This window comes from Scylla paramamosain, chromosome 45 (assembly GCF_035594125.1).
Source record: "Scylla paramamosain isolate STU-SP2022 chromosome 45, ASM3559412v1, whole genome shotgun sequence".
NCBI classification, from domain to species: domain Eukaryota; kingdom Metazoa; phylum Arthropoda; class Malacostraca; order Decapoda; family Portunidae; genus Scylla; species Scylla paramamosain.
The window spans coordinates 797,501-822,500 of NC_087195.1; the positions used below are offsets into that span (position 1 = coordinate 797,501).

The window sequence follows — 25,000 nt, forward strand, 5'->3', positions numbered from 1 at the left end:
AATGAATTACAAGGGAATGCAAAAGATTACAAAAGATTATTAAGCATTACAAAGGAGTGGGGGAAGAATAACAAAGGGTATTTCAAGAGCACAAGATTACAAATGAATTACAAATGATGAGAAAATTTTAAAAGACCTACACAAAATTACATAACAATTCAAAAGATTACAAAAAGATTAAAGAAAGATTTCAAGGACACAAAACATAAACTAAACATCAAGAAATAAACAACCGAATATCCAGGTCACAAGAGGTCAAAGGTCAACATACAGTGGTGGCAAGTGCTGAGTGGTTGGCGTGGCGCTGCACCAGGTCAGTATGGCTCTGTAGGCGGGTCACCAGGTCACACAACCCCCCTAGGAGACTCACCAGTGACCTGTAAATAGTGGTAGTAGTAGTAGTAGAAGCAGGAAAAAGAGTAGCAGTAGTAGTGGTGGCAGTGGTGGTGGTTGTGGTGTACCTGTGGTGGGTGTGGTGCATGGTGAGGAAGGTGGTGACGAGGGGCTGCTGCAGGTGGTAGATCAGCAAGTCCTTGTTCTCCACTATACTTCTCATGTGCTGCCCTGCCTCCACACACCACGCTGCCCGCTGCCCTGCAACACACAAACACACACACACTGGTAACACAAACACACACATGCATGGATAACACTCACACACACACAAATAACACACACCTAACCTAACCTAACCTAACACACACACACACACACACTAACAACCTAACACATACATTGCATCCATCTGGCAACAAACGACAAACGCATACCAAGAATCTGAGGGTTGGTAAGTGCCGCGGATGCCTGGGTGAGTGCCGCGGTGTTGGCACTCTCTACAGTCAGTGCCAGGTCCTCCCTCGCCCCCTGCAGTGCTGTCAGTGCCTCCAGAAAGCCAGCCACCTTGTCCTCCACCTGTGTGTGATTAGAAAGGTAACTTGTCTGTCTAATTCACTTGCCTACTCATATTTCACCTGTCTATCTTACCTGTCTATATTTCAGCTAACTCATATATCACCTGTCTATCTCATATTGCACCTGTCTATCTTACCTGTCTATATTTCAGCTAACTCATATATCACCTGTCTATCTCATATTGCACCTGTCTAGCTTATATTTCAGATGTCATATTTCACCTGTCTAACTCATATCTTACTTGTCTATCTCACCTGTCTGGCTTCCCCTAATTAATAATAGATGTCATGTGGGAATGCTTCAGGTATCTATGTCTTTTTTTCTTATACTCTGTCTTATTCCTTTCTCTGGTGCACTCAAGATCAGACTCAGTGGTGGTTCTTATTATCTGAAGTGCTTAATATGATTATTAATGAGGTTAACTTGAGATAAATATGTACCATTCCTTCTGATTTGCCAAGTGACTGAAGCTGCTCTGGTATTGCGAATTGTAAGTCATGTTTGTCTCCTACACTTGTATTGCACTGAGGAAAGTTACGTGTTGTCTGTGCCCCTCGTTAATGTCAAAGGTCAGGTCAGCTGGTAGATTAAATGATAGTTTAACTGGTAGATCAAATGGCAGTCCAAGTTTGTTATGAAAATGGCCTGTTAGTCGTTCAGAGTGGGCCGAGTTGACTGAGATGACGGTCCGAGTTGGTATTTCTGAATGGTCCGAGCTGTCCGATTTCTCTCTCTCTCTCTCTCTCTCTCTCTCTCTCTCATTGGCTGTGGTAGTAGTAAGAACGCCACCACCACCACTTCACCACACCTAAAACATAAAATAAAATAAAGTAAACAAATAATATCACAAAAACATTACCTCCTCATTCTTAAACCCTCTTCTTCCCCCCTCCTCCTCTTCCTCTTCTCGGTTCAGCTGAGGGTGGAACAGTCTGATGGTGTCATTGATACCACCGTGGGCCGCCAGCAGGTCATTGAGGGTCACCTGGGTCGCCATCAGCAGCTAATTGGACTAAAAATTGCAAAAAATGACACGTGCCTTAGTTTGTTTTGGTTTGGTTCTCGCCGCCTTGCTTCATCCTCCTCTTGTGGCCTGTCTGGAAACATTCATTGTTGGTATTATTTTTATTTTCTTCTTTATTTTCTGATATTTCTATGGATTTTTGTAGAAAAAAGTTTCTTTACGCAAATAATATTACTCTATGCTATGCCCAAGGGGAAGGTTGACAAGCTCCGCCATCATTTGCACTTTTTTTTTTCATATATAAAGTAATAAACCTACCATTCAATCCTATCTTTTTCTTTTTCTTGTTGAAAATCTATCAACTAATCAGTCAACCAATCTCCAATTTATTCAGCAGGTACTGACCTTCACTCACATTTGAACTCGAATAAATGGCGGTGTTTTCAAAATTGCTTAAGTGCGCAGCTCAACCTTCACGACTCAAATTTTTTTTTTTTTTTTTTATGTAGGAAGGACACTGGCCGAGGGCAACAAAAACCCAATAAAAAAATATGCCCACTGAAATGCCAGTCCCATAAAAGGGTCAAAGCAGTGGTCAAAAATTGATGAATAAGTGTCTTGAAACCTCCCTCTTGAAGGAATTCAAGTCATAGGAAGGTGGAAATACAGAAGCAGGCAGGAAGTTCCAGAGTTTACCAGAGAAAGGGATGAATGATTGAGAATACTAGTTAACTCTTGCGTTAGAGAGGTGGACAGAATAGGGGTGAGAGAAAGAAGAAAGTCTTGTGCAGCGAGGCCGCGGAAGGAGGGGAAGCATGCAGTTAGCAAGATCAGAAGAGCAGTTAGCATGAAAATAGCGGTAGAAGACAGCTAGATATGCAACACTGCGGCGGTGAGAGAGAGGCTGAAGACAGTCAGTTAAAGGAGAGGAGTTGATGAGACGAAAAGCTTTTGATTCCACCCTGTCTAGAAGAGCAGTATGAGTGGAACCTCCCCAGACATGTGAAGCATATTCCATACATGGACGGATAAGGCCCTTGTACAGAGTTAGCAGCTGAAGGGGGTGAGAAAAACTGGCGGAGACGTCTCAGAACGCCTAACTTCATAGAATCATAGAAGCATACTTCTCTCCTCATTAATGCTTTGCAATTACAACAGAAAAAAATTGAAATGTATAATATTTAGTTCAAGTATCATTTCCCCTCGTGTTTCTCCTATTTCCATTTTTCCTCTTTTTTTCATTCCATCTTTATTTAATCTTATAAAAGTAAAAAAAATTGAAGAAAACATCCTTTGTGCATATTTTTCCTTTTATTTCCTTATAAGCAATGAAACTATAATAATAATAATAATAATAATAATAATAATAATAATAATAATAATAATAATAATAATAATAATAATGAGGAAAAAGGAAACAAATGAGAATAAACATAAGAAAGAAAGAATAAAGTATTGAAGGGGAAAATAAAGGAGTAAAAAGAATTGGTAAATGAAAGAAGGCAAGGACAGAAAGAAAGAAGGAAAGAAAGAAAGAAAGAAAAGAAAGAAAGAAAGAAAGAAAGAAAGAAAGAAAGAATCAGATCATTAGCTTCCTTGGCCATAAATTGAATGAATACAGAAGAAAAGAAGAAGAAGAAATGATAATGATGAAAAGAAAAGCGATAAAATTAAATATTTTTTTTATAATTCTATCTAGACTCAGAATATTTTAGTTTTTTTTTCTCATTTCCGTAATTTTCCATCCCTTCCATAATAATAATAATAATAATAACAATAATAATAATAATAATAATAATAATAATAATAATAATAATAATAATAATAATAATAATACGGCCTTTTAATAAACAACAACAACCTTTAATACATTACTTTCAATTTCCTTCTATATATTATTATTATTATTATTATTATTATTATTATTATTATTATTATTATTATTTTCATCTCTTTTCCTCCATTTTCAATTTCCGACTTAATTTTCTTCATATTCTTCTCCAGTTTACTTTATTTACTTTTTTTTTTCCTTCATGTTTCAGTTTTTCCTTTTCCTTTTCCATTCTCAATCTTTTTTGTTTCTTTTATCCTTTCCATCTCTATTTCCTCTTTTTATTATTTAGGTAAGGGCAGCCAGAGAGAGAGAGAGAGAGAGAGAGAGAGAGAGAGAGAGAGAGAGAGAGAGAGAGAGAGAGAGAGAGAGAGAGAGAGAGAATTTATAAGAATCAGTACAACAAAGGAAAAGGTTATTGAAATATTAAAATAAATACATTAACAATAACAACAAAAACAAATAATACAAGAATCAATTGAGTATCAGTAATAATAATAATAATAATAATAATAATAATAATAATAATAATAATAATAATAATAATAACAATAAGTAAACTGAACATGACTAAAAAAATAACATATATACAGACAAACTAACACAATAAGAGAGAGAGAGAGAGAGAGAGAGAGAGAGAGAGAGAGAGAGAGAGAGAGAGAGAGAGAGAGAGAGAGAGAGAGAGAGAGAGGAAAAAATCTATTAAACCAACTAATACACACACACACACACACACACACACACACACACACACACACACACACACACACACACACACACACATATAGACTAGATAATCTTTGAACCTAACCTATCATTACTACAGATCTAATATTAAACTATCTATCTCTATACCAGGCTGGCAATCCCACATGGGGTGGCCAAGACAAGGCACCACACACACACACACACACACACACACACTCACACACTCAGCCCCATCAGCCTCTGGTGGAAAGGAACAGTCTTGTGGACCACCCTGCTACACCCCAGGAGGTTAGGCACACCACAGCTGGCCACACACACCCACAGCAAGGCCCCACAGCACACACTGGTTCACCCTCGCCCCTTCACAATGAGACTGTTCCCTACCCTGCATCTACGCCAATCCTGAGGCCACAGCAAATACAGGGTACTTCCACAGCAAGGCCCCTGAGCACACACAACACACACTGGTTCACCCCTGTTCCCTGTCATTATCCTCCTAACCTTTCATAAATAAAAAATAAAAAGGAGAAGCCAGTGATATTTCATAACACTAATAACAACACACTTATCAATCTTATATATCTGGTGAGTAAAAATGATATACAGACCGTACTATATATATATTTTTTTTCTGTGAAACTATATATATATATTTTATTCATTTATGTATGTATGTATGTATATATGCATGTATGAGTTTACAAGCTATGATAAAACTTTGCAAAAAAGATGCACGACTTTATATACAACTGTTTCCTTTCTTTATAAATACATCGTTTGATTATTTTAGTACAGACAGAGATGAGGAGCAAGAGAGAGAATATACTTATAAAAGAAGTAATATATATAACATGCATGAATATTATACAAAATGAGGTTTCCTTCACCAACACACCATATATATATGTATGTATTTCACAGGGAATGGGAGGGATGGGGAAGGGATGGTATGGGGAGGTGATGAACAAGAGGATGAAATAGAAGGGAAGGAAGGGTAGGGAGGAAGACTGAAAGAAGGTAGGGAAGAGAAGAAAGAAAGGGAAGGGAAGAGGAAATGGAAGGAGAAAAGGAAGAACAGTGTGAAATGGAAAGGAAAAAGAAATGGAGTGGAAGAAAAGAGAAAAAGGAACAAAGATAAGAAAGAGAAGGGAAACAAAGAAAAAAAACAGAAAAGAAAATGAAGGAAAGGAAAGGATAAGGATGGAAAAGGAAGAAAGGCAGGAAATGGAAGGGGAAAAAAGGAAGAATGGGAGAGATAAAAGGAAAAAGGAGAAAATCAAGGAAAAGAAAGGAAAAAAAGATGAAAACAAAGGAAGACAAGGAAGGAGACAAACAGGGGACACATGAGCCATCAAAATAAGCCTTATCCCTTCCTGGCATAAGGGCAAAATTTTCCTGCACATGACAGGCAACAACAACAGGTGAAGATACAAGGTACAGCCATGCCATAGTCGAGATACAGACACACGCACACACAGAGAAAAAGTAAGCAAGAAGTAAGCAAGTAAGCGATGAATACCTACTTTCACACTTCCTCTCTCTTTAATACTTGATAATACTCAAATTCTCAGGTGTATTTCGTGACCTACGACATGTTTCTGCAGGTTAACGAGACGAGTTCACAGGTAAAGTTCAACGAGGAAGTTCACAGGTAAGCAGACCGACGAGACGTGAACAGGTGAGATAACAGGTGAACAGGTGCTATTACACAGACAGGTGAGGAAATGTAACAAGGTAAGCTCACAGGTAAATTCACAGGTAACTTTACAGGTAAGAGAAGAAGTGACAGGTAAAAGTTAACGAGAATAGCAATATCATCCCAAAGGTGAATCCACAGGTGAGAAAAACTGATAAATATAACCTTACAAATAGAGATGAAAAAAATTAAAGGAAACAGGTAAGTGAAAATTAATGAAGAACAGGTGATACACAGACAGGTACAAAAGTAAGATAAAAAAATAATAATAATGAAAAAAAAAGTGAAGTGAGATATGAACATGAAACTTCCTGCTAAGATTAAGAAAGAGAATAAAAAAAACAATAAAAAAAAGAGATAAGTCAGGTACAAACACAAAATTTTCAGGAAAGATTATAAAAACAACAAAAACAATAGATAAAAATAATTAAGAAAAGTACAAGCACAAAATTTTCGGGTACGACGAAAAAAAAAAAAGAAAACAAATAAACAAAAAAAATAGATACAAGCACAAAAATATCAAGTTAAGATTCAAGTCACCAGTGTCAGATTCAGGTTGACGAGATGCGACAGAAGCGATGGTGACGGTGGAATGCAGCTAACACTACTTAATGTTAACATCTTTGGCTTCCTGGCATTGTGAGTCCATTCCTTGCCTCCCCTCTTGTGTCTTGGTTCTTACTTGCCTCACTCTTCTCATCACTGTTTTCAAAGGCCACTGAGATAATTGGTCTGGCTTTCTTAGTGTGTTTTCTTCCTGCGGTATTTTTTTTTTTTCTATTCTCTGTCATTATTATTGTGAAAACACCCTTGAAAACCCCAATAACTTCCACTGCAGCCTGTTAAACTATCACTGGAATCATGAAAACACCCTTGAAAACCCTAATAACTTCCACTGCAGCCTGTTAAACTATCACTGGAATCATGAAAACACCCTTGAAAACCCCAATAACTTTCACTAGAGCCTTTGAGAAGTAATGATAAGACACCAAAGCATTTAAGACACACAGACACACAGACACACATACACACACCACCTCCGGCCTTCTCTAGCATAAAAACCAACTCTTCATAGCACGTACAAACACACACACACACAGAACCCAACCTTCCCTGGTGTAAATACAAACCATCCATAATACCCACACATGTACAGACCCTCCAGAACGCACACACAAATATACGTACATGAATAACCTCTTCAAACGCACACGTAGATAATTCCTCACACTTACACATGTACGTATATTGACATGAATCTTCCCTCATGTACACACACCTTTTGTAACGCACACAGACGTACATAAGAGGTATAACTTCACCTGACACACACATATACACGCAAACTCACACACACACACACCTTTCAAAAATATACACTGGCTTTTCATAATACATACACACACACACACACACAATGGTAATATAAGCTCTGAATGCCTTATTGGAATCTTTCATACATACATAGAGAAATGTTTACAAAATACACATGGTCTTTCTCTTCAGTTCCTTAACATAGAGGAAATATAAGGAAAAGTATATAAATGTGAAAACTGCGTATATAAAGTGAAATTTTTTTGTCTTTCCTGAAAAGTATAAGACAAAAATATGAAAAAAAAATGTAATGTAAAAATGAAATACGAGGAGAAGAGTACGTAAAAATCTGAAAACTCTAAAAAGTGAAATTTTTTACTTTTCTTTTTCTTTCTACTTTTCCAAATAATGTGCATAAAAACTATAGGAGAGAAATATGAAGAAAAAGAAAAATTAAATTGAAGAAAAATGTACGTAAAAATGTGAAAACTGTGTGAAAAGTGAAATTCTGAGTCTTTTCCTTTCCTTTATACTTCTTCATACAGTGTGTATGAAAAGTATAGGATGAAAATATGAAAAATGTAAAGTAAAGTGAAATACAAGGAAAAGAGTATGTAAAAAATGTGAAAACTGTTTATAATATCAAATCTGGAGTCTTAACAGTTTGATGTAATGATTATGAAGAAACTCACTAAATGCAACACTGAATGACAGGCAAAAACGATGAATACTGTTGATCTCGTTCTTACCTAACAGTTTATACAAGTAATATTCACCCATATACTTTCTGTTTGAATAATACTTTTTGGAAATAATACTCTTCAGCTTCCTCTAACTACATACCAACCCAGTAATCCCACACGGGACGGCCCAGACAAAGCACCACACACACACACACACACACACACACACATGGTCTCATATACCACTGTACTACACCCCAGGAGCTTAGGCATACCACAGCTGGCCACACACACCCACAGCAAGGCCCCACAGCACACGTTGGTTCACTCCTGCCCCTTCGCAGTGAGACCGTTCCCTGCCTGAATTTCATGTAAAGTTGTACCGTTTTCTTTGTAATGGTATAAGGTCTTAGTAATACCTGTCCCCTAAATAATACTTAGTTCCTGTAATGTACTTTTGTAAATAATAGTCTAGATTTCTGACTTTTTCAATTTTATATAAAGTTGTACCTTTTTTTTTTTTGCAGCACAGCAGTATGGAATTTAAGTAATAGCTGTTCCTATAATAATACTTTGTTCCTGTAGTAATTTTATAAATAATACTGCTAAGTTTGATTACTTTTTAAATGTGATTTCAGGTTATTTTAATTTTTTTCATTGTTTCATGCATATTTACACCATTTCTTTTTTCTTTAACATTTTTGCCTTCAGTCAAAGATGCTGAGTTCAGCTTAAAAGAACTGGATCATTTCTTTTCCTTCAGTCTAACAAGTTAAACAGAAGAGAAATGAATGCACTTTTCCTTTTCTTCAGTCTAAAATGCTGCAACATTTCAAACTCAATCTATTACACTTTTCCCTTCACTCTAAGATGCTAAGTTAGGATTAAGCCAACCGAATGCTTTTTTTCCTTCAGTCTAATATGAAAAGTTAAATTTAAGAGAGCTGAATACACTTTTCCTTCAACCTAAAATGCCAAACCATCCCAAACATTCTCCTCTCAGTCTAACACTATAAAGTTATATGGAACTGTTTAGTATGAGATCAAACACACATACACACATACACACATGACTCGAGCACCACAAATAGCAAGAGTAAAATACCGCGAGAGACAACACGGAGACAAACAAAGGGAATGAATCAAGTGCAAAGCGTTTTAAATTGAAGTGTTGGTGAGTTGAGAATAAGATAACAAGAATAACAAGTACAGGGAGTCCTCGGTTTGTGATGGTCTGGACTTCTGCTGTTTGGTGGTTACAATGCTGGCAGTGCTTGTTCCTGTACACTCCCCTTCGTTGAGAGTAAGTGTAGATGTCACCAGTCAGCATTAGCATGAAGATCAATCGCTAAACTTGATGTGGAGCTGATATTAGTAACAATTTGCCTGTATGGACTTGTAGGAATGGCTGGGAGAGTAATTATAAATGTCACAAGTTTACGGTAACATGAAAATTGATTGCTATAACAGTACTTGATGCTGAGTTAGTAATGTAAGCAATGTTGTGGCTGTGTGGGTCGACATTTCACTGCTATGATGAATGCAATGTAGACAAGTTGACTATAGCGAGATTAATTCTTGTAATGGTGTAGCTGATGTAGAGTTGATGATGTTTTGGGTCTGTGAGGGTCTATGGGTCACTATGAATGCAATGAGGTCTATAGACAAGTTAACTGTAGTGTGTAAATTCATTCCAGTGTGTGTGTGTGTGTGTGTGTGTGTGTGTGTGTAGCTGATGCAGAGTTGATGTTGTGGGTCTGCAGTTCAGTGCTGTGGTGAATGCAGCGTGGTCTGAGGGTCACTGCTGGTTGCGTGCCTTAAGGAGCAGCTCAGAGCAAGTCAAGATGTTATGTGTTGGTTGGATGTAAAGAGTTCCTTCCCTCATATGCCAAACTTTATATAGGTGTGTGATATGTTGTTTTTAAGGCGACTTTCCTGATAAAAACAATAAACATTCCTTCACTAAACAGTCACTTGGTAATTTTGTTTGCTTTTTAAAAGTGACTTTCATAATGAAAATAAGTAATCTTTCCATTGCTGCCAAAGTTTAAACTGGCACATATTCTGTTTGTTTTTTTAAGATGACTCGCATAATATAACTTTTAGGGTAATTTTCATGATAAAACTTTTAATTCACTAATCAAAAATATCACTTTTTTTTACATCTTTGGGTCATTGTATCACTTCACGGCTCAAAAATTATCGCTATTAGCTTTTGATTTCTCCCGTTAAAACTCCTTTCATTTGTTTGTGGAGATTTGCTTCACAGTTTCTAAGAGTAACTTCTGAAACATACCATGATACTCTTTAGTTCACTCCTTATTAATTTGTTGTGTAGATTTGTCACTATAAAGAAGCACAACAATATAACATTTCACCATTTCCAAGAGCAACTTCTGAAACACACCACAGTAGTTAACTAAATTCCTGCATTTGTTGTGTAGATTTGTCACTAAAAAATATGGAACAATAATTACACTTCACCATTTCCAAGTGTACCTTCATAGACACACGAACACTCCCTGCACCACAAGAACACCTCACTCTATCCACCACCTCTCCTTCACCAGTGCTGAAGTCACCCACAGTTACTCACAGACTCGCTTCTCTTCACTTATCTTACTTCAATTTGGCAACGTCTTCCACTACAGTGTGACGCTAAAGTTATCGCTACAGAACCCTTCCCAACAGTGCTTGTTTCCTGCACCACTCTGTACCCCTGGAAGTACAAAATACAACAGCCACTCACAGCTACAGCATGATGCAAAAGTAATACAAAATCTAGCCATACATAAACCACAACATGTTTTCTTTGCATCACTCTGTATTCTGTCAAGTTCTAAAAAAAATGCTATTTCTTGCTACAGAGTGACAAAAAAGTACTATAAAGGCTAGCCACACTTATAACACAGCTTGTTCTTTCTGCACCACCCTGTCTCTTCTGTTACCACAATGCACACTCAGTTTCTAAAATCTCTGAAAATCTTGACATTCTTTAAATAAATTCTATGAAAATAATAAATTCTTAGAGCTCTTTGAAAATAACTAGGAAATTTCTTTGAAAATAACTAGGAAATTTCTTTGAAAATATGAAAATTCTTGGAAAATTCTTAAAAAAACATACAAAACAACTTGAAACTCAAAAGAAAACAAAACAAAAAAAATTCTGTACATCAAAATACAAAAATACAAAATTCATTCAGATATAAGAAATTACTTGGAACACTAAAAAAACAAAACAAAACAAAACAAAAACAAAAAAAGAAACATACAACAAAATACAAAAACAAACAAATCCACTTCAACAAACACTGAAAACCTGAACAAAAAGTCAACACCACCACTAGGACAGTTGTGTACACCCTTCCCTTGAGGCAGAGAGGGCTGGGACACTGCACCACCACCACAACACAAGTGCTTCCCCTCAGAAACACTCAGCCAAGCAACACAGCACCACCACAACACTTACAGCACTTGGTACACCCACAAGGCACAGAAAACACACACATACACACACACACACACAATGACTGGAATGCCTTCAAAGCAACAGATTATAACAGCATTGTGGGAAAAAAGATTATAATATCACATAGGAAAGACAAAAGAAGAAAAGGAAAAGATTAAAACATAAAAGAAAAGAAAGATTGTGGAGAGAAAAAGGAATATGGAGACTGAAACATTAGAGAAAAGACTGTGGAGGAAGATGAATAAAGGAAAGAAGGAGGATAACAACTTTGTGGACAAAAAGGAATACATTAAAATATCAGAGGAAAGAAGGAAACCAACAGAATTGTGGGAAAAAAGGAGTAGATTAAAATATTAGAGGGAAGAAGATAAAACACAGCAGAGATGAAAGGCTGCAGTATTAGTAACATATAGAAAAGAACAGAATAATTTTGTGTTGAAGGAAAGAAACATTGTGGAGAGAAGAAAAGGAGTAGATTAATATATGAGGGTAAACAAGAAAAGCTACAATGAATGAGTGAATGAAAATGTAAATGAAAGCTGACGGATTCATTGCGCTGTAAAACTCCAAGAAAAATATAAATAAATATGTAAATAAATAACTGACAATTTCCTAGCACTGAAATAAATAAATAAATAGATAGATAAATAAATAAAAACTCTGAAGAAAACTATTACAGATCACACACCAAGCAAGAAATAAATAAGAATAATAATAACAATACCTTTGATATAAGTCTTTCCATCCATCCATCCATTCATCCTTCATTCTTTCCCTCCTTCACACCAGAACATTTATTTCACCCTCTTCTACACACCAGCCTCTCATCAAGCTCTCTGTATCTCATTAATGTCATTCAGGCAAAGATTGGGTGTTTTTATTAAGGTTTACAGTTCTCTTTAGAAAAAAAAGTCAGTGCATTATGTTTAGTATCAATAGCTGTTTGTTTGAATATCTTTTTGTTTTGTTGATTCAAAGCAGATAGTGGTTTTAATAATTTTTATAGGTGTCCTCTTTAAAATTATCTGTGCAATGTTTTGTATCCATTAAATTCTTGGTTTATTTATGTCTTATTTCATGGAGTTTCAATTGATGGGACTATTTCAATATGTTTTTTTGTGAATCTTTACGGCTGCTCTCTTTAAAACAACAATAAGAGAAAAGTGCATTATGTTTTGTATCTAGGAAAATTCTCTGTTTGTATATCTCTTACTTTGTGGAGTTTTAATACATGGTTCTGTTTTATTAAGTTTTGTGATGCTTTTATGGCTCTTTTAAAAAACAAAACAGAACAATGCATTATGTTTTTGTATCTGGTTAATTTTTTTATTCATATATCTCTTGTTTTGTGACATTTCAATAAATGGCACTGTCTTAAATTTTACAAAGTTTTATGGCTCTGAAAAGAAAAAGAAAAAGGGGAATAGATTAAAATACCAGAAGAAACACTCAAATACACTCGCCCACAACACACCAAGACCAAGAAACACACTCAACACTTTCTTGTCGTACGTGTCACTAATGAGAGGTTTACAGGTGATCAGGCAGCAGGTTCCATATGGTTCATTAAAGAGAGTTTTGGGGGATACTACACACAAACAGACACACTCATCCACCTCATACAGGCCTCACACACACTGCCTCTGCCAAGCTGCGTCTGTTGCTATCTGCCTCTCTACACAGCAAACCATCAATACACTGCCTAGATACAAAAAGTTACGCCTACATGTAAACTCTAGAAACTGAATGATGGGAAACTGGTCTCAAATATATGAAAAAGTTTATACATAACCACTAATAAGACAAAAACCGAAATACTAATATGGTTTTCTATCCTATTAAAAAAAGCAAAACAAAAATAAATAGCAACTATAAAATTTCTAAAACACAGAAACAAAAACAAAATGCAAATTCCCTATATACCGTATATAAAAAAAATTCATAAAACATCTCTACGTAAAACTGCATCACAAACAAAACAAAAATGACACAATTCCCTGTTCTATCAAAAACATGAAAAACAATACACAAAAACACACTAATTGGTTTTCTATTACAAAATTCTGGAATACTAATTGAGTTCCTGACTGATATTTGAACCTGAGAGGAGGAGGAGGAGGAGGAGAAGAAGAAGAAGAAGAAGAAGAAGAAGAAGAAGAAGAAGAAGAAGAAGAAGAAGAAGAAGAGAAAGGAGAAGGAGGAGAAAAGATAAATGCTCTCTTTTCTCTCTCTCTTTCCTTCCCTTTCTTCTTGGATCTCTTTCTTAAACTAAAGAGCAGAAGAAAAGGAAGAGGAAGAGAAGAAGAACAATTTAATATTCTCTCTCTCTCTCTCATATTTTCTCTCTCCTTTCCTCTCTTTCTCTCTCTTTCAAATCAGATAAAAGAATCAGAAGAAAAGAAAGAAAAGAAAAAGAGGAGGAGAAAGATACACATTCTCTCTCTCTCTCTCTCTCTCTCTCTCTCTCTCTCTCTCTCTCTCTCTCTCTCTCTCTCTCTCTCTCTCTCTCTCTCTCTCTCTCTCTTCCTCTTTCTCTCAAACTGGAAAGAAAAAAACAAGAAAAGGGAGAAGAGGAAGAGGAGGAGGAAGCAGAAAAAATTAACACTTTTTCTTCCTTTCCCTCTCCTTCCCTCTCTCCTCTCTCCCTCTTCGTCTTTCTCCCTCTCTCTCTCTCTCAAGTCCATCAAAAATACATGACCTAAGCTAACCTAATCTGACTTAACCTAACCTAACAAAGAGTGCATACCCGTATTGACCTCCTTGACCTGACCTTGACTTGACCTGACAGCTGAGTGGCCCTCCCATGCCCTCCACAACCTGGCACTCCCTCAGGGCCAGCGTGGCACCTCAAATTAGTGCCAATAATGGATAAAAATGGATACAATGTATGTTTAGTTTTTGAATGAGTTTAGGAGTGTAGATGCTCTCTCTCTCTCTCTCTCTCTCTCTCTCTCTCTCTCTCTCTCTCTCTCTCTCTCTCTCTCTCTCTCTCTCTCTCTCTCTCTTTCACATACACACACACATATGGTAAAATGAATAAATCCTGGAGAGAGAGAGAGAGAGAGAGAGAGAGAGAGAGAGAGAGAGAGAGAGAGAGAGAGAGAGAGAGAGAGAGAGAGAGAGAGAGAGAGAGAGAGAGAGAGAGAGAATATTAACAAAAAGGCTTCCAAGATAAGAAAAAGAAAAATGCAACAATACAAACATACTCTTATTTTTTTTCTTTCCATTTTCCTTGTTCCCTTTTCCTTGTTCCCTTTTCCCTTTCCCTTTTCACTCCCCTTGACACATTCCACTCACCAGAACCAAGAATAAAGTTTGGTAAATCACGTTTTTCCTCACACCGACAAACAAACTCACAAACGAGCAATCCGAATGACACAGGACTCACTATACGCTGCTTTCGGCCCTTTGTGGTGTCCTTGAAACCCCAGGAATGACCTTGGGGGACCTGGTGATGTCGTGAAGGAGTGGTGTTGCTTTGTATAATGGGTGAGGGGGATGGTGGTGATGGTAATGAGAGCCAGACTGACTCACACTGCTGGCACTTAACCTTGGCACTTCCACGGGTGTTGGGAGGAGGGAGGGGGGCCGCGAGGAGGGGGGGGTCTGAGGTGAGGGGGGAGGTGAAGGAGTCAGTGTTGGCTGGGGAGAGGGGGGAGTGCTGTGGGGAGATGCCAGAGTACATGTAGTGATGTACCAGGGATGCCTGGCCCCGCCCGTACTCCTGCTGCTGCCCTCCCCAGCCCCCCCGCCCCCCACTCCCCACTTGCCCCACTCAGGTTGCCGTTCAGTCTCTCGCCGTACCCAGAATCTCGTGACATTTGCGACGCCGTGAAGTCAAATTTTACTCGATGTGAGATTTGCGACGAGGAAGAAGAGGAGGTGGATGAGGAAGTGGAGGAGGAGGAGGAGGAGTCTGGACTATGGCCGCTCCCTGGCGAGTCGGGAGAGCCTCTGCCGGCCGGCCGCCCCACCTGGCCTTGGCTGCTCCCCGGGGTGTCCTGGACGGGAGTGTGAGTGGCTGCCCCGCACTGTGTCGCCTCGGGGTTGCAGGGGGTGGGGGCTTCGTTGTGGGGTGTAGGGGTCTTGGGGGGAGGTGTGGGGATGATGGGCTCCAGTGTGATGTAGGAGGCAGGGGAGAGGGGCCGCTGGGGGATCTCCTCATCGTCAGAGGACTCCGGGAGGCGTTCAGCGGCCATGAGCTGCTGGCGACGTGACTCCAACGGCGGCGTCTCCACATAGAAGCAGTACCCCATGCCGAGGCGGGCAGGGGGCGGCCGGTGGTTGAGCAGGGGGGAGGGGGTCTGCTGGTGGGAGCCGGCAGGGGGGATGGAGCCAGCACGCCGCCCCTCCCGCAGTAACAAAGAGGCGCGGGAGACAATACTTGACGCCTCACTTAATGTTTCTGGTGAAGCAAGCGGCGCCACACCCACCACCCAGTCGTCTTCCCTCTCCAGCCCTCTACTCGCCTCACGCATGCCCAGAAGCAGCTGCTCTTCCAGGGCTGACAGCAGCTCCCACGTGATGGCCGGGGAGTGCAGGCGAGCGTGGTGCCTTAAGTCCAGGGGCGGCTCGGGCGACTGGGCAGGAGAACACGTAAATGATGTCTCCAGAAGCAACTTATGGGGTGGCGTGGCAAGACGGTTGGCACTTTTCGAGTTGGATATTGGCGTGTTGGTGACTGGGGATGTCCTGGTGGAGGCGACAGGGCTGGGCTGTGTGGGGGAGGAGCGGAAGCAGGAGGGCGTGAGGAGTGTACGGGTCTCTCCATCGTGGCTTGAGGCGGACGTGGTGCTCTTTCTACGTGTTGGGCTGGGTCCCTGCACTCGCTGTGGCTTCCTCGGCCCCGGGCTCTCCAGTACCTGTGGCAGAGGCCATGTTGAGGTGATGGAGGGAGTGTGAGAGGTATTATTGAAACACCAAGGGGAAAAAATAAGGTGTAAAGGAAGGACTGACAAGACAAGTAAGAGATGAGAGAGTCAGAGAAGATGAAATGGAAAGAATGAAACAGAGAGAGATAAAGCATGAGAGAAAGTCAAATGCAAAGAACAAAATGGCAAAAATGAGGTGGAAAGGAAGGATTGACAAAAGATAAGTGAGATGAGAATCTCAGATGAAATAGAAAGAGTGAAATGACGAGAATAAGGAGAGAAGAAAGATGTGAGATAAAACAGAGAGAGAGGGAGGAAGAGTGAGAGATCAAACAGAAAAAATAAATGAAGAGAACGTAAACAGAAAAAAGGTGTGAGGTGAGAGAGATCAAATAAAAGGAATAAAAGGAAAAGGAGAAGAAGAGAAGGTGGATGAGTTTGAGGGAGGAGAGAGAGAGATGGAAGATGGGAGGAAAGGAAGGAAGAGAGAGAATGGAAAAAAAAAACATACCTAGTTGTAATTCAATATCACACACACACAGGTGCGATGAGGCAAATGGGTGAGCCTCTTAATGTGTAGCCCCTGTTCACCTAGCAGCAAGTAGGTATGGGATGTAACCTGAGAGGCTGTGACCTCGCTGTCCTGGTGTGTAGTGTGTGAGTGGTCTCAGTCCTACCCAAAGATTGGTCACTATGAGCTCTGAGCTCTTTCTGTAGGGTAACGACTGGCTGGATGAACAGTAGACGGCCATAGGTGAATGAAACACACACACAAACACACACACAAGGGCATCACATCTAGCAATTTAATTTCTATGAGGGAACAAATTAACATCTAATCTAAATTAACTAGAAACAAGCTATTAGAGATTCTATATGTAAGTTGATCTCTCTCTCTCTCCTAAGCCCCTATACACACACACACACACACACACACACACACACAATACCTTTCTTTCCCACATAAGCTTGTCAACTGTGTGTGTGTGTGTGTGTGTGTGTGTGTGTGTGTGTGTGTGTGTGTGTGTGTGTGTGTGTGTGTGTGTGTGTGTGTGTGTGTGTGTGTGTGTGTGTGTGTGTGTGTGTGTGTGTGTGTATTTACCTAGTTGTATTTACCTAGTTGTGGTTTACGGGAGGGGAGTAATCTCATAGTATCCCGTCTCTATGTCTATCCGGTTTGGTTTTAAAAGCACGGACAGTTTTGGCACTGACAACATCTTCACTGAGTTCATTCCATTTGTTCACACTTCTGTGAGGAAAACTATACTTTTTCATGTCTCTTCTACTGTTCACTTTCTTCAACTTCTTACTGTGTGCCCTTGTACTCTGTGTGTCTAAATTTATAAAAAATTTTTGTCCACATTTTCTATACCAATTATCATTCTATAGATGTTTATTAAATTCCCTCTCTCTCTCCTATTTTCAAGGATAGGAATTTCCAACATTCTTAATCTCTCTTCATAGTTTGACTTACTCAGCTCTGGAACCATCTTAGTGACTGCTCTTTGTACTCTTTCTAATTTTATAATATTCCTCTTTATGTAAGGAGACCACACCACTGCCACATATTGCAATCTTGGTCTTATCATGGAAATCAGCAACTTTCTTTTATCATTCCTTCATCCAAATATGAGAATGCCATTCTTACTCTTTTTAACAAATTCATCATCTCTCCTGTAATTTTATCAATATGTCAGTAACTGTTACTCCCAAATCCACTTCTTCTTTTGATTTCTTTAACTTCACATCATCCATCTCATAATGATATTGTATTCTTTTTACTCCTACCAAATTCCATGACTTTATATTTACTTAAATTGAATTCCATTTGCCAAGATTAACTCCATCTAATTATCTTATTTAAACCATCTTGCAGTACTATACAGTCATTTACATTTACCACCCTTCTCATCAGCTCAGCATCATCTGCAAATAAGTTCATATAACTATCTTTTTCTTCATTTGTGTCATTCACATACATTACAAACATTTTCGGTCCTAACATTGACCCCTGTGGGACAACACTTGTTTCTTTCAGCCAAGATGAATTCAGGTCTTGTATTACAGTTCTCATCTCTCTATCATCCAGATAATCCTCCATCCACTCCAGCAGTCTTCCTCCAATTTTTCCATATTTTTTTAATCTTCCACAACAATCTTCGGTGTGGTACTATGTCAAACGCTTTCTTCAAGTCTAAGTAGCCACCATCCACCCATTCATCTCTCTCCTGCACAATATCAACTACCCTTGAATAAAAGGACAATAAGTTCATAGAGCATGATCTTCCCCTCAAAAATCAAAATTGACAATTTACCAAAACTTTATCTCTTTCCAAGTGTTCCATCCATCTTTCCTTTATTGTTCTTTCACATAGTTTTCCTACAACACTAGTCAAGAACACCGGTCTATAATTTAGTGGGTTTTCCTTATTTCCTCCTTTGAATATTGGTGTAATATTTGATCTCTTCCAATCTTTTGGTACTCTCCCCTGTGATGGTGATGTCAATACTGGACTGAATTTTATCAGCCAGTTGTTCTCTACATTCCTTCAATATCCAGTTTGATACTCCATCTGGACCAGTTGATTTATTTACATCAAGTTCTTCCATCATCTTAAGTATTTCCTCATAACTGACTGGGACTGTACTTAGTATATTCCTCACCAACTTATCCCTTCTAACATCAAACTCCCATTGCACAGTAAATACCGATCTGAAACTGTTCACAACCTCCTCATAGATTTTTGCTTCAACTTTCAATCTTGATACACCTTCCTTCTTCTTCATCTTCCCATTAATATGTCTAAAGAATAGTTTGGGTTTATCTATACACTTATCTATTATATCTCTTTCATAGTTCATACAACATCCAGTGTGGTTCTGCTTAATAACTCATTTAATTCCATCTTTGTTGACATTAATCCATTTACATTAGTATAACATACTTTACTTACCGTTTTATGTACCATTTCTTTATTCTCATATCTCTTACTCTCCAGAAAACTTCTCCTCCTCCTCCGTTCGTTGTTCGTTTTTTTGTTTAGCCTCATTTACCAGCTCCTTTTGTTTCAACCTTTCAGTCTCATCCATATCCCTGTTTACCCATACATTTTTATATCCTTCATCTTCAGACAATCTCCAAGATCAATTAATTACTTCTTGTGCTTGTACCCGTGTTGCAAACCTTATTCTTATGAGTCTCATTTTTTCTTCTTCATATTTTCCAATTCTATGGAACTCTTCCACTTGCTTTACTACCTGACTGTCTTAATCCATCACTTTCTTCAGTAACTTATTCAACAGGTTCTTTTCCTTTTCCTCTCTTTGAATTCTGCTTATTATTTTCTCTTCCTTTAAACCAAATACAATTAATTGTTTATATTTTTCTGCAGTGTCTCTCACTAACTTTTCTCTTCTTTAATAACATTTACCATTTTTTGTCTCAGGTTTTGTTTCTCATTTTCTTGTTGTTCTATTATTTTCTTTAGTGATTCTTCTTCAAATTTATGTTCATTTAATCACTTATTTTGCCTCATTTCCACATCCTTTACACTTGCCTTCACTTCCTCATTTCCTTTCTGAACAGTTTCTATTTTTTCCTTTATTTTTTTCTTTAAACACCACCTTCAACTTATCATTTTTATCTTCCATCTCAATCAACCTTGCTGTAATTGTCACCACCTCCTTACCTGTTTCTGTGTGTGTGTGTGTGTGTGTGTGTGTGTGTGTGTGTGTATTTGTGTGTGTGCTTTGTCCAGACCAAATTACCTCACACCTTAATGAGAAATTTGCACACACATTAAAAAATAAATAAATAGAAAGAAAGAAATAAAAGTAAGAAAGGGAGACAGGTGAAAGAAAGATAAAATTTATACATACAAACTTAACATAGATAAAAATAATACATAGGAGGGTTCAGACAACACATACACAAAACAGGGAGGAAAGCATATACAAAATACAAGATGATAAATACACATAAACATAATGAAATAAAAAAAAGACGAAAAACATAAAAAATCAACACAACACAAACAAAAGAAAGCATAAATATAAATATACGTAATACAAAACAAAGAAAACATACATAAAAGGATGACTAAGAAAAAAATGAAGATATAAGGAAACATACAGAAAAGATAGCACATATACAAAAAAAAGGATAACACAAGGTACACAAATACATGATACATAATACAGTAATACGCGAAAATACAAACATCATCATCTCACCTTTGACTCGATGGCTGTATGATGATTGCCGAGTAACAACAACAACAAACAACAGCAGCAGCAGCAACAACAACAACAACAACAACAACAACAACAACAACAACAACAACAACAACACTAAAGATACAGAAACACAAGGGCAGTAGCAATAAAGGCAAAAAAAAAAAAAGAAAAAGACAAAGAAAAGTAAGGTTAGGTTAGGTTAGGTAAGGTTAGGTTAGGTAAGGTTAGGTTTGGTTAGGTTAGGTTAGGTTAGGTTAGGTTAGGTTAGGTTAGGTAAGGTTAGGTTAGGTTAGGTTAGGTTAGGTAAGGTTAGGTAAGGTTAGGTTAGGTTAGGCTAGGTTAGGTTAGGTTAGGTTAGGTTAGGTTAGGTAAGGTAAGGTTAGGTTAGGTTAGGTTAGATTAGGCTAGGTTAGGTTAGGTAAGGTTAGGTTAGGTTAGGCTAGGTTAGGTTAGGTTAGGTTAGGTTAGGTTAGGTAAGGTTAGGTTAGGTAAGGTAAGGTTAGGTTAGGTTAGGTCAGGTAAGGTTAGGTTAGGTTAGGTAAGGTTAGGTTAGGTAAGGTTAGGTTAGGTTAGGTTAGGTTAGGCTAGGTTAGGTTAGGTTAGGTTAGGTAAGGTTAAGTTAGGTTAGGTAAGGTTAGGTTAGGTAAGGTTAGGTTAGGTTAGGTTAGGTTAAGTTAGGTTAGGTAAGGTTAGGTTAGGTTAGATAAAGAAAAGTTAGGTTAAGTTAGGTCAGGCAAGAAAGGTTAGGGCAAGGAATGAAGACTAATGAAGTCTCTATTGATGCTTCTCTTTCAAAACAGTTCATCATAAAAGCCTAAGAACACAAGGGTTGGTGCAGGAAGCCATCAGGCCTACACATGGCAGTCTTTGTACAAAAAACATTCCAACCTATTTTCACCTATCCATAAATTTGTCTAATCTTTTAAATCTCACAAGAAAGACACAAACACAAGTGTCGGTGCAGGAAGCCATCAGACCTACATGTGGCAGTCCCTGTACAAAACATTCCAACCTATTTCCACCTATCCATAAATTCATCTAATCTTTTAAACCTCACAAGAAACACAAGAACACAAGGGTTGGTGCAGGAAGCCATCAGGCCTACACGAGGCAGTCCCTGTACAAAACATCACTCTCTCCTCCAACCATCACTTAATCTTTTAAAGCTCCCTAATAGCTCAGCAAGTCACAGTCATGGAGTAGAAAGCAAGCCAATGAACAGGAAAAATAATATGACTTTCTTCACTCTGACAGGCACATTGAGCACATTAGCACATTAGCACATGACACCACAACAGCAGCAGCAGCAGATGCAGAACATAGGTGAGGAAGATAATGACGGCAGATGACAGGCAAATGACAAGACTAGTGGAAACAATGCATATTTTTAGTGAGTGAGTGAGTGAGTGAGTGAGTGAGTGAGTGAGTGAGTGAGTGATGAAGGAAGCTATGAGAACAATGAGGGAAATAGGAAAGATAAGAAAGGAAGGGAAAGGAGGAGGATGTGAAGTAAGATAAATGGAGGCGGAAGACAATAAGTGAGGGGAGAGAGCTAGAGAGAGGAAGGGTGAGGTTAGTTTAGGTAAGAATAGGTTAGGTAAGATTAGATTAGGCCTGGTGAAGTAAGGTTAGGTAAGACAGGATCAGTTTAGGTCAGGCTGGGATAAATTAGATTAGGTTGTCAAGGTTAGGTAAGGTAAGATAAAGTATAATTAGGTAAGGCTAGATTAAGGTAAGGTAAGGCTGGATTAGGTTAAGTGAGGTAAGGCAAGTTTAGATTAGGTTAGGTTAGGTAAGGCTGGATTAGGTTAGGTAATGTAAGGCTGGATTAAGTTAACTAAGGTAGGGTAAAGTTAGGTTAGGTTAAGTAAGGAAAGTTAAGCAAGGCCAGGAGAGGTGAGGTGAGGTGAGGAAGCAGGAGGGCATACCTGTCACCATTGAGAGAGTATGCAGCCGAAGCCCAGTGTTAGTGGAGGCACACCTGGCAGGCGGCACCTCTTTGCAATGGGATAACACCTGACCACGGGGAAAAGAGACAACAATATACACACCTAAGGAATAAACACCACCTTCCTGCCTCCCTCTGTCCCTCTCTGGCTGTCTGTTAGTGAGCGTCGGCAAGATAGACTCAACATACACTCACGATATGCTCAAGATAGACTCACCCTCACTCACTGTGGCTGTGGTCATGCTGTGTTTAGAGCTATGGGAGGTCCTTGTGCCACTTTCAATGCCTGTCTGTCTCTATGATGATAATAGTGGTGATAGTGGTGATAATGGTGATAGTATGCAGGATAAAGGGAGGTATTTCTGAATGATAAGACACTGGAGGCAAAAAAGAGAAGAGGTTGATCTTTTTCTTGTTTGAGTGAAATATTGAAGAGTTTAGTACAGAAATGTGTTAAAAGCTTGTTAGTTTGTTGGTAGTAGAATGATAAGACACTGGAGACAAAAAGAGAGAGAAGAGGTTGATCTTTTTGTTGTCTGAGTGTGAAATACTGAAGAGTTTAGTACAGAAATGTGTAAAAAGCCACTGGACACAAAAAGAGAGAAGAGGTTGATCTTTTTGTTGTTTGAGAGTGAAATACTGAAGAGTTTAGTGCAAGAATTTAGTAGAATGTGTTAAAAGCTTGTTGGTTAGCTGGTAGTGGAGTGACGGCAGAGATTTCCGAGTGATGGAATGAAGGTACGAGTTTATCAGTGGTGGAATAATAAGTGATTTTCAAGACATGGAGTTAAGGCAGTAAGTTTTGAGCTAAGGGGTAAAAAGTACCAATTTCTTACTAAGAGTGAAGACAATAATTATTTTTTGTGGTCTTTTCATCAATGGTGGAATACAGGTAATTTTCAAGACATGGAGTAAACACAGTTTATTTTCCAAGGGAGTAAAACATGTAATAGTTTCTCAATAGTGAAAAGAGACAATCATTAATTATTTATACAGTCAAATATTTTTTTGTGTGTCATTTAATTATTTTTCATTGCCATTTGCCAGAACTCATAATAAAACAAAGTAGTAATGATTTATCTGTTACGGGAAACAAGTAGTGATGCTCTGTAGCTTAAGACACAGCAGACCGAGGGGTGAGTGAGGGGTGAGTGAGGGGTGAGTGTCTAGTAACCGTTTATCTTGCCGACAGGTTTGCTATATACAGTGGCTACACAGACCAGTGCCTAAGATACGTGTGGCATCATGCAGGTGTGTGAGTGAGTGCCATGCAGATGTGTCAGGCTGAGAGTGTTTGCCGGCACATGAGACACTTCCATGCGGCTTGTCTCTAATTCACAACAGTTTGGGATTATGAAAAGTGAAGGATATTTTAAGGAACAGATATCACTTCATCATAAATGTTCTGATGTATTTTGAGGTTGCTGTTTTCATTATAGATTTATCAGAATATTTTGTTAAGTATGATATCTATAAAAGAGTTTGAGAATATAAAAACTGACTAGCATTTTGAGGAATGGATGTTGGTTCACTGTAAATACTGTATACAAGGTTTTGAGAATATGAAAATGTACTGATATTTTTTGAGGTTGCTGTGGTTTCATCATAAATTTATCAGAATATTTTGTTACATGTGGTATTTATAAAAAGTTTTGTGAATACGAAAAGTAATTGATATTTTGAGGAAAAGGTATTGTTTTCACATTCTTCTCTTTTTTTTAATCTATTTATTCTATCCTTCAGGCTGTATTTTGCATTCCTCTTTTGTATTTATTAATTATACATTATCTATCTATTTTCTTACAGTGTCTTATGCACCAGCAAATACAGTAAGTTAAATAAAATTAGATGTGTTAAATAATGTGCCTTCTCTCTTCTAGTCTCTTTCTCTCTCCCACCCTCTCCTCTCCCTTTCTCTCTCTATCAGCTCTAGACACAAGCTGTACAGAACACATCATGAAGTACAATCACAATGTAACTGTCTCTCTCTGAAGGCTGCTGTTACTGAAAGTATTATTAAAAGGATAACAAAATCCCTATCTATCCATCCTAAGCAGCAACACACAGGATAAAATAAATAAATAAATAAACAAATAAATAAAAACAGAAACTGGCGGTCAAAATCTTAAGAGTAACAAAATAATAAGTTCCTGAGTTATGTGTTTGTTAGTGTTTTGCAAGCTCCCCTCCTGCTTATGTCTTCTGCTGCTGCTGCTGCTGCTGCTGCTGCTGCTGCCGCTGCTGTTATTGTTCTTGTTGTTGTTTTGTGCTGGTTAGGTTATAAACGAAAACAGATGCAGGAATGATAAATCTGCAAAAATTAGTTATGCAAAAATGTGAGGTTGGTATCAGAAAATCTTCCACTTTG

At 38.3% G+C, this 25,000-nt stretch overlaps 2 protein-coding genes across 6 annotated transcripts in view; both read right to left on the bottom strand.

The window, feature by feature from the left end:
• Positions 1-2,009, bottom strand: part of LOC135094412 (uncharacterized) — a 2,811-nt gene extending 802 nt beyond the window's left edge. The window contains exons 1-4 of the mRNA XM_063994487.1: positions 1,772-2,009; positions 771-912; positions 462-594; positions 272-377 (exon numbers count right to left, since the gene is read on the bottom strand). Coding sequence (XP_063850557.1) covers positions 272-377; positions 462-594; positions 771-912; positions 1,772-1,909 — 519 coding nt within the window. The 5' untranslated portion in view covers positions 1,910-2,009. The remainder of the gene's footprint in view (positions 1-271; positions 378-461; positions 595-770; positions 913-1,771) is intronic.
• Positions 2,010-4,011: 2,002 nt separating this feature from the next.
• Positions 4,012-25,000, bottom strand: part of LOC135094411 (diacylglycerol lipase-alpha-like) — a 66,958-nt gene continuing 45,969 nt past the window's right edge. For 4 of the 5 annotated variants that reach the window (XM_063994483.1, XM_063994484.1, XM_063994482.1 and 1 more), the window contains one exon: positions 4,012-16,439. In XM_063994483.1, the coding sequence (XP_063850553.1) occupies positions 15,210-16,439 (1,230 nt within the window). In that variant the 3' untranslated portion in view covers positions 4,012-15,209. Of the gene's footprint in view, positions 16,440-22,612; positions 22,701-25,000 lie in introns of all 5 variants that reach the window. The other variant, XM_063994486.1, reaches the window with a different exon arrangement.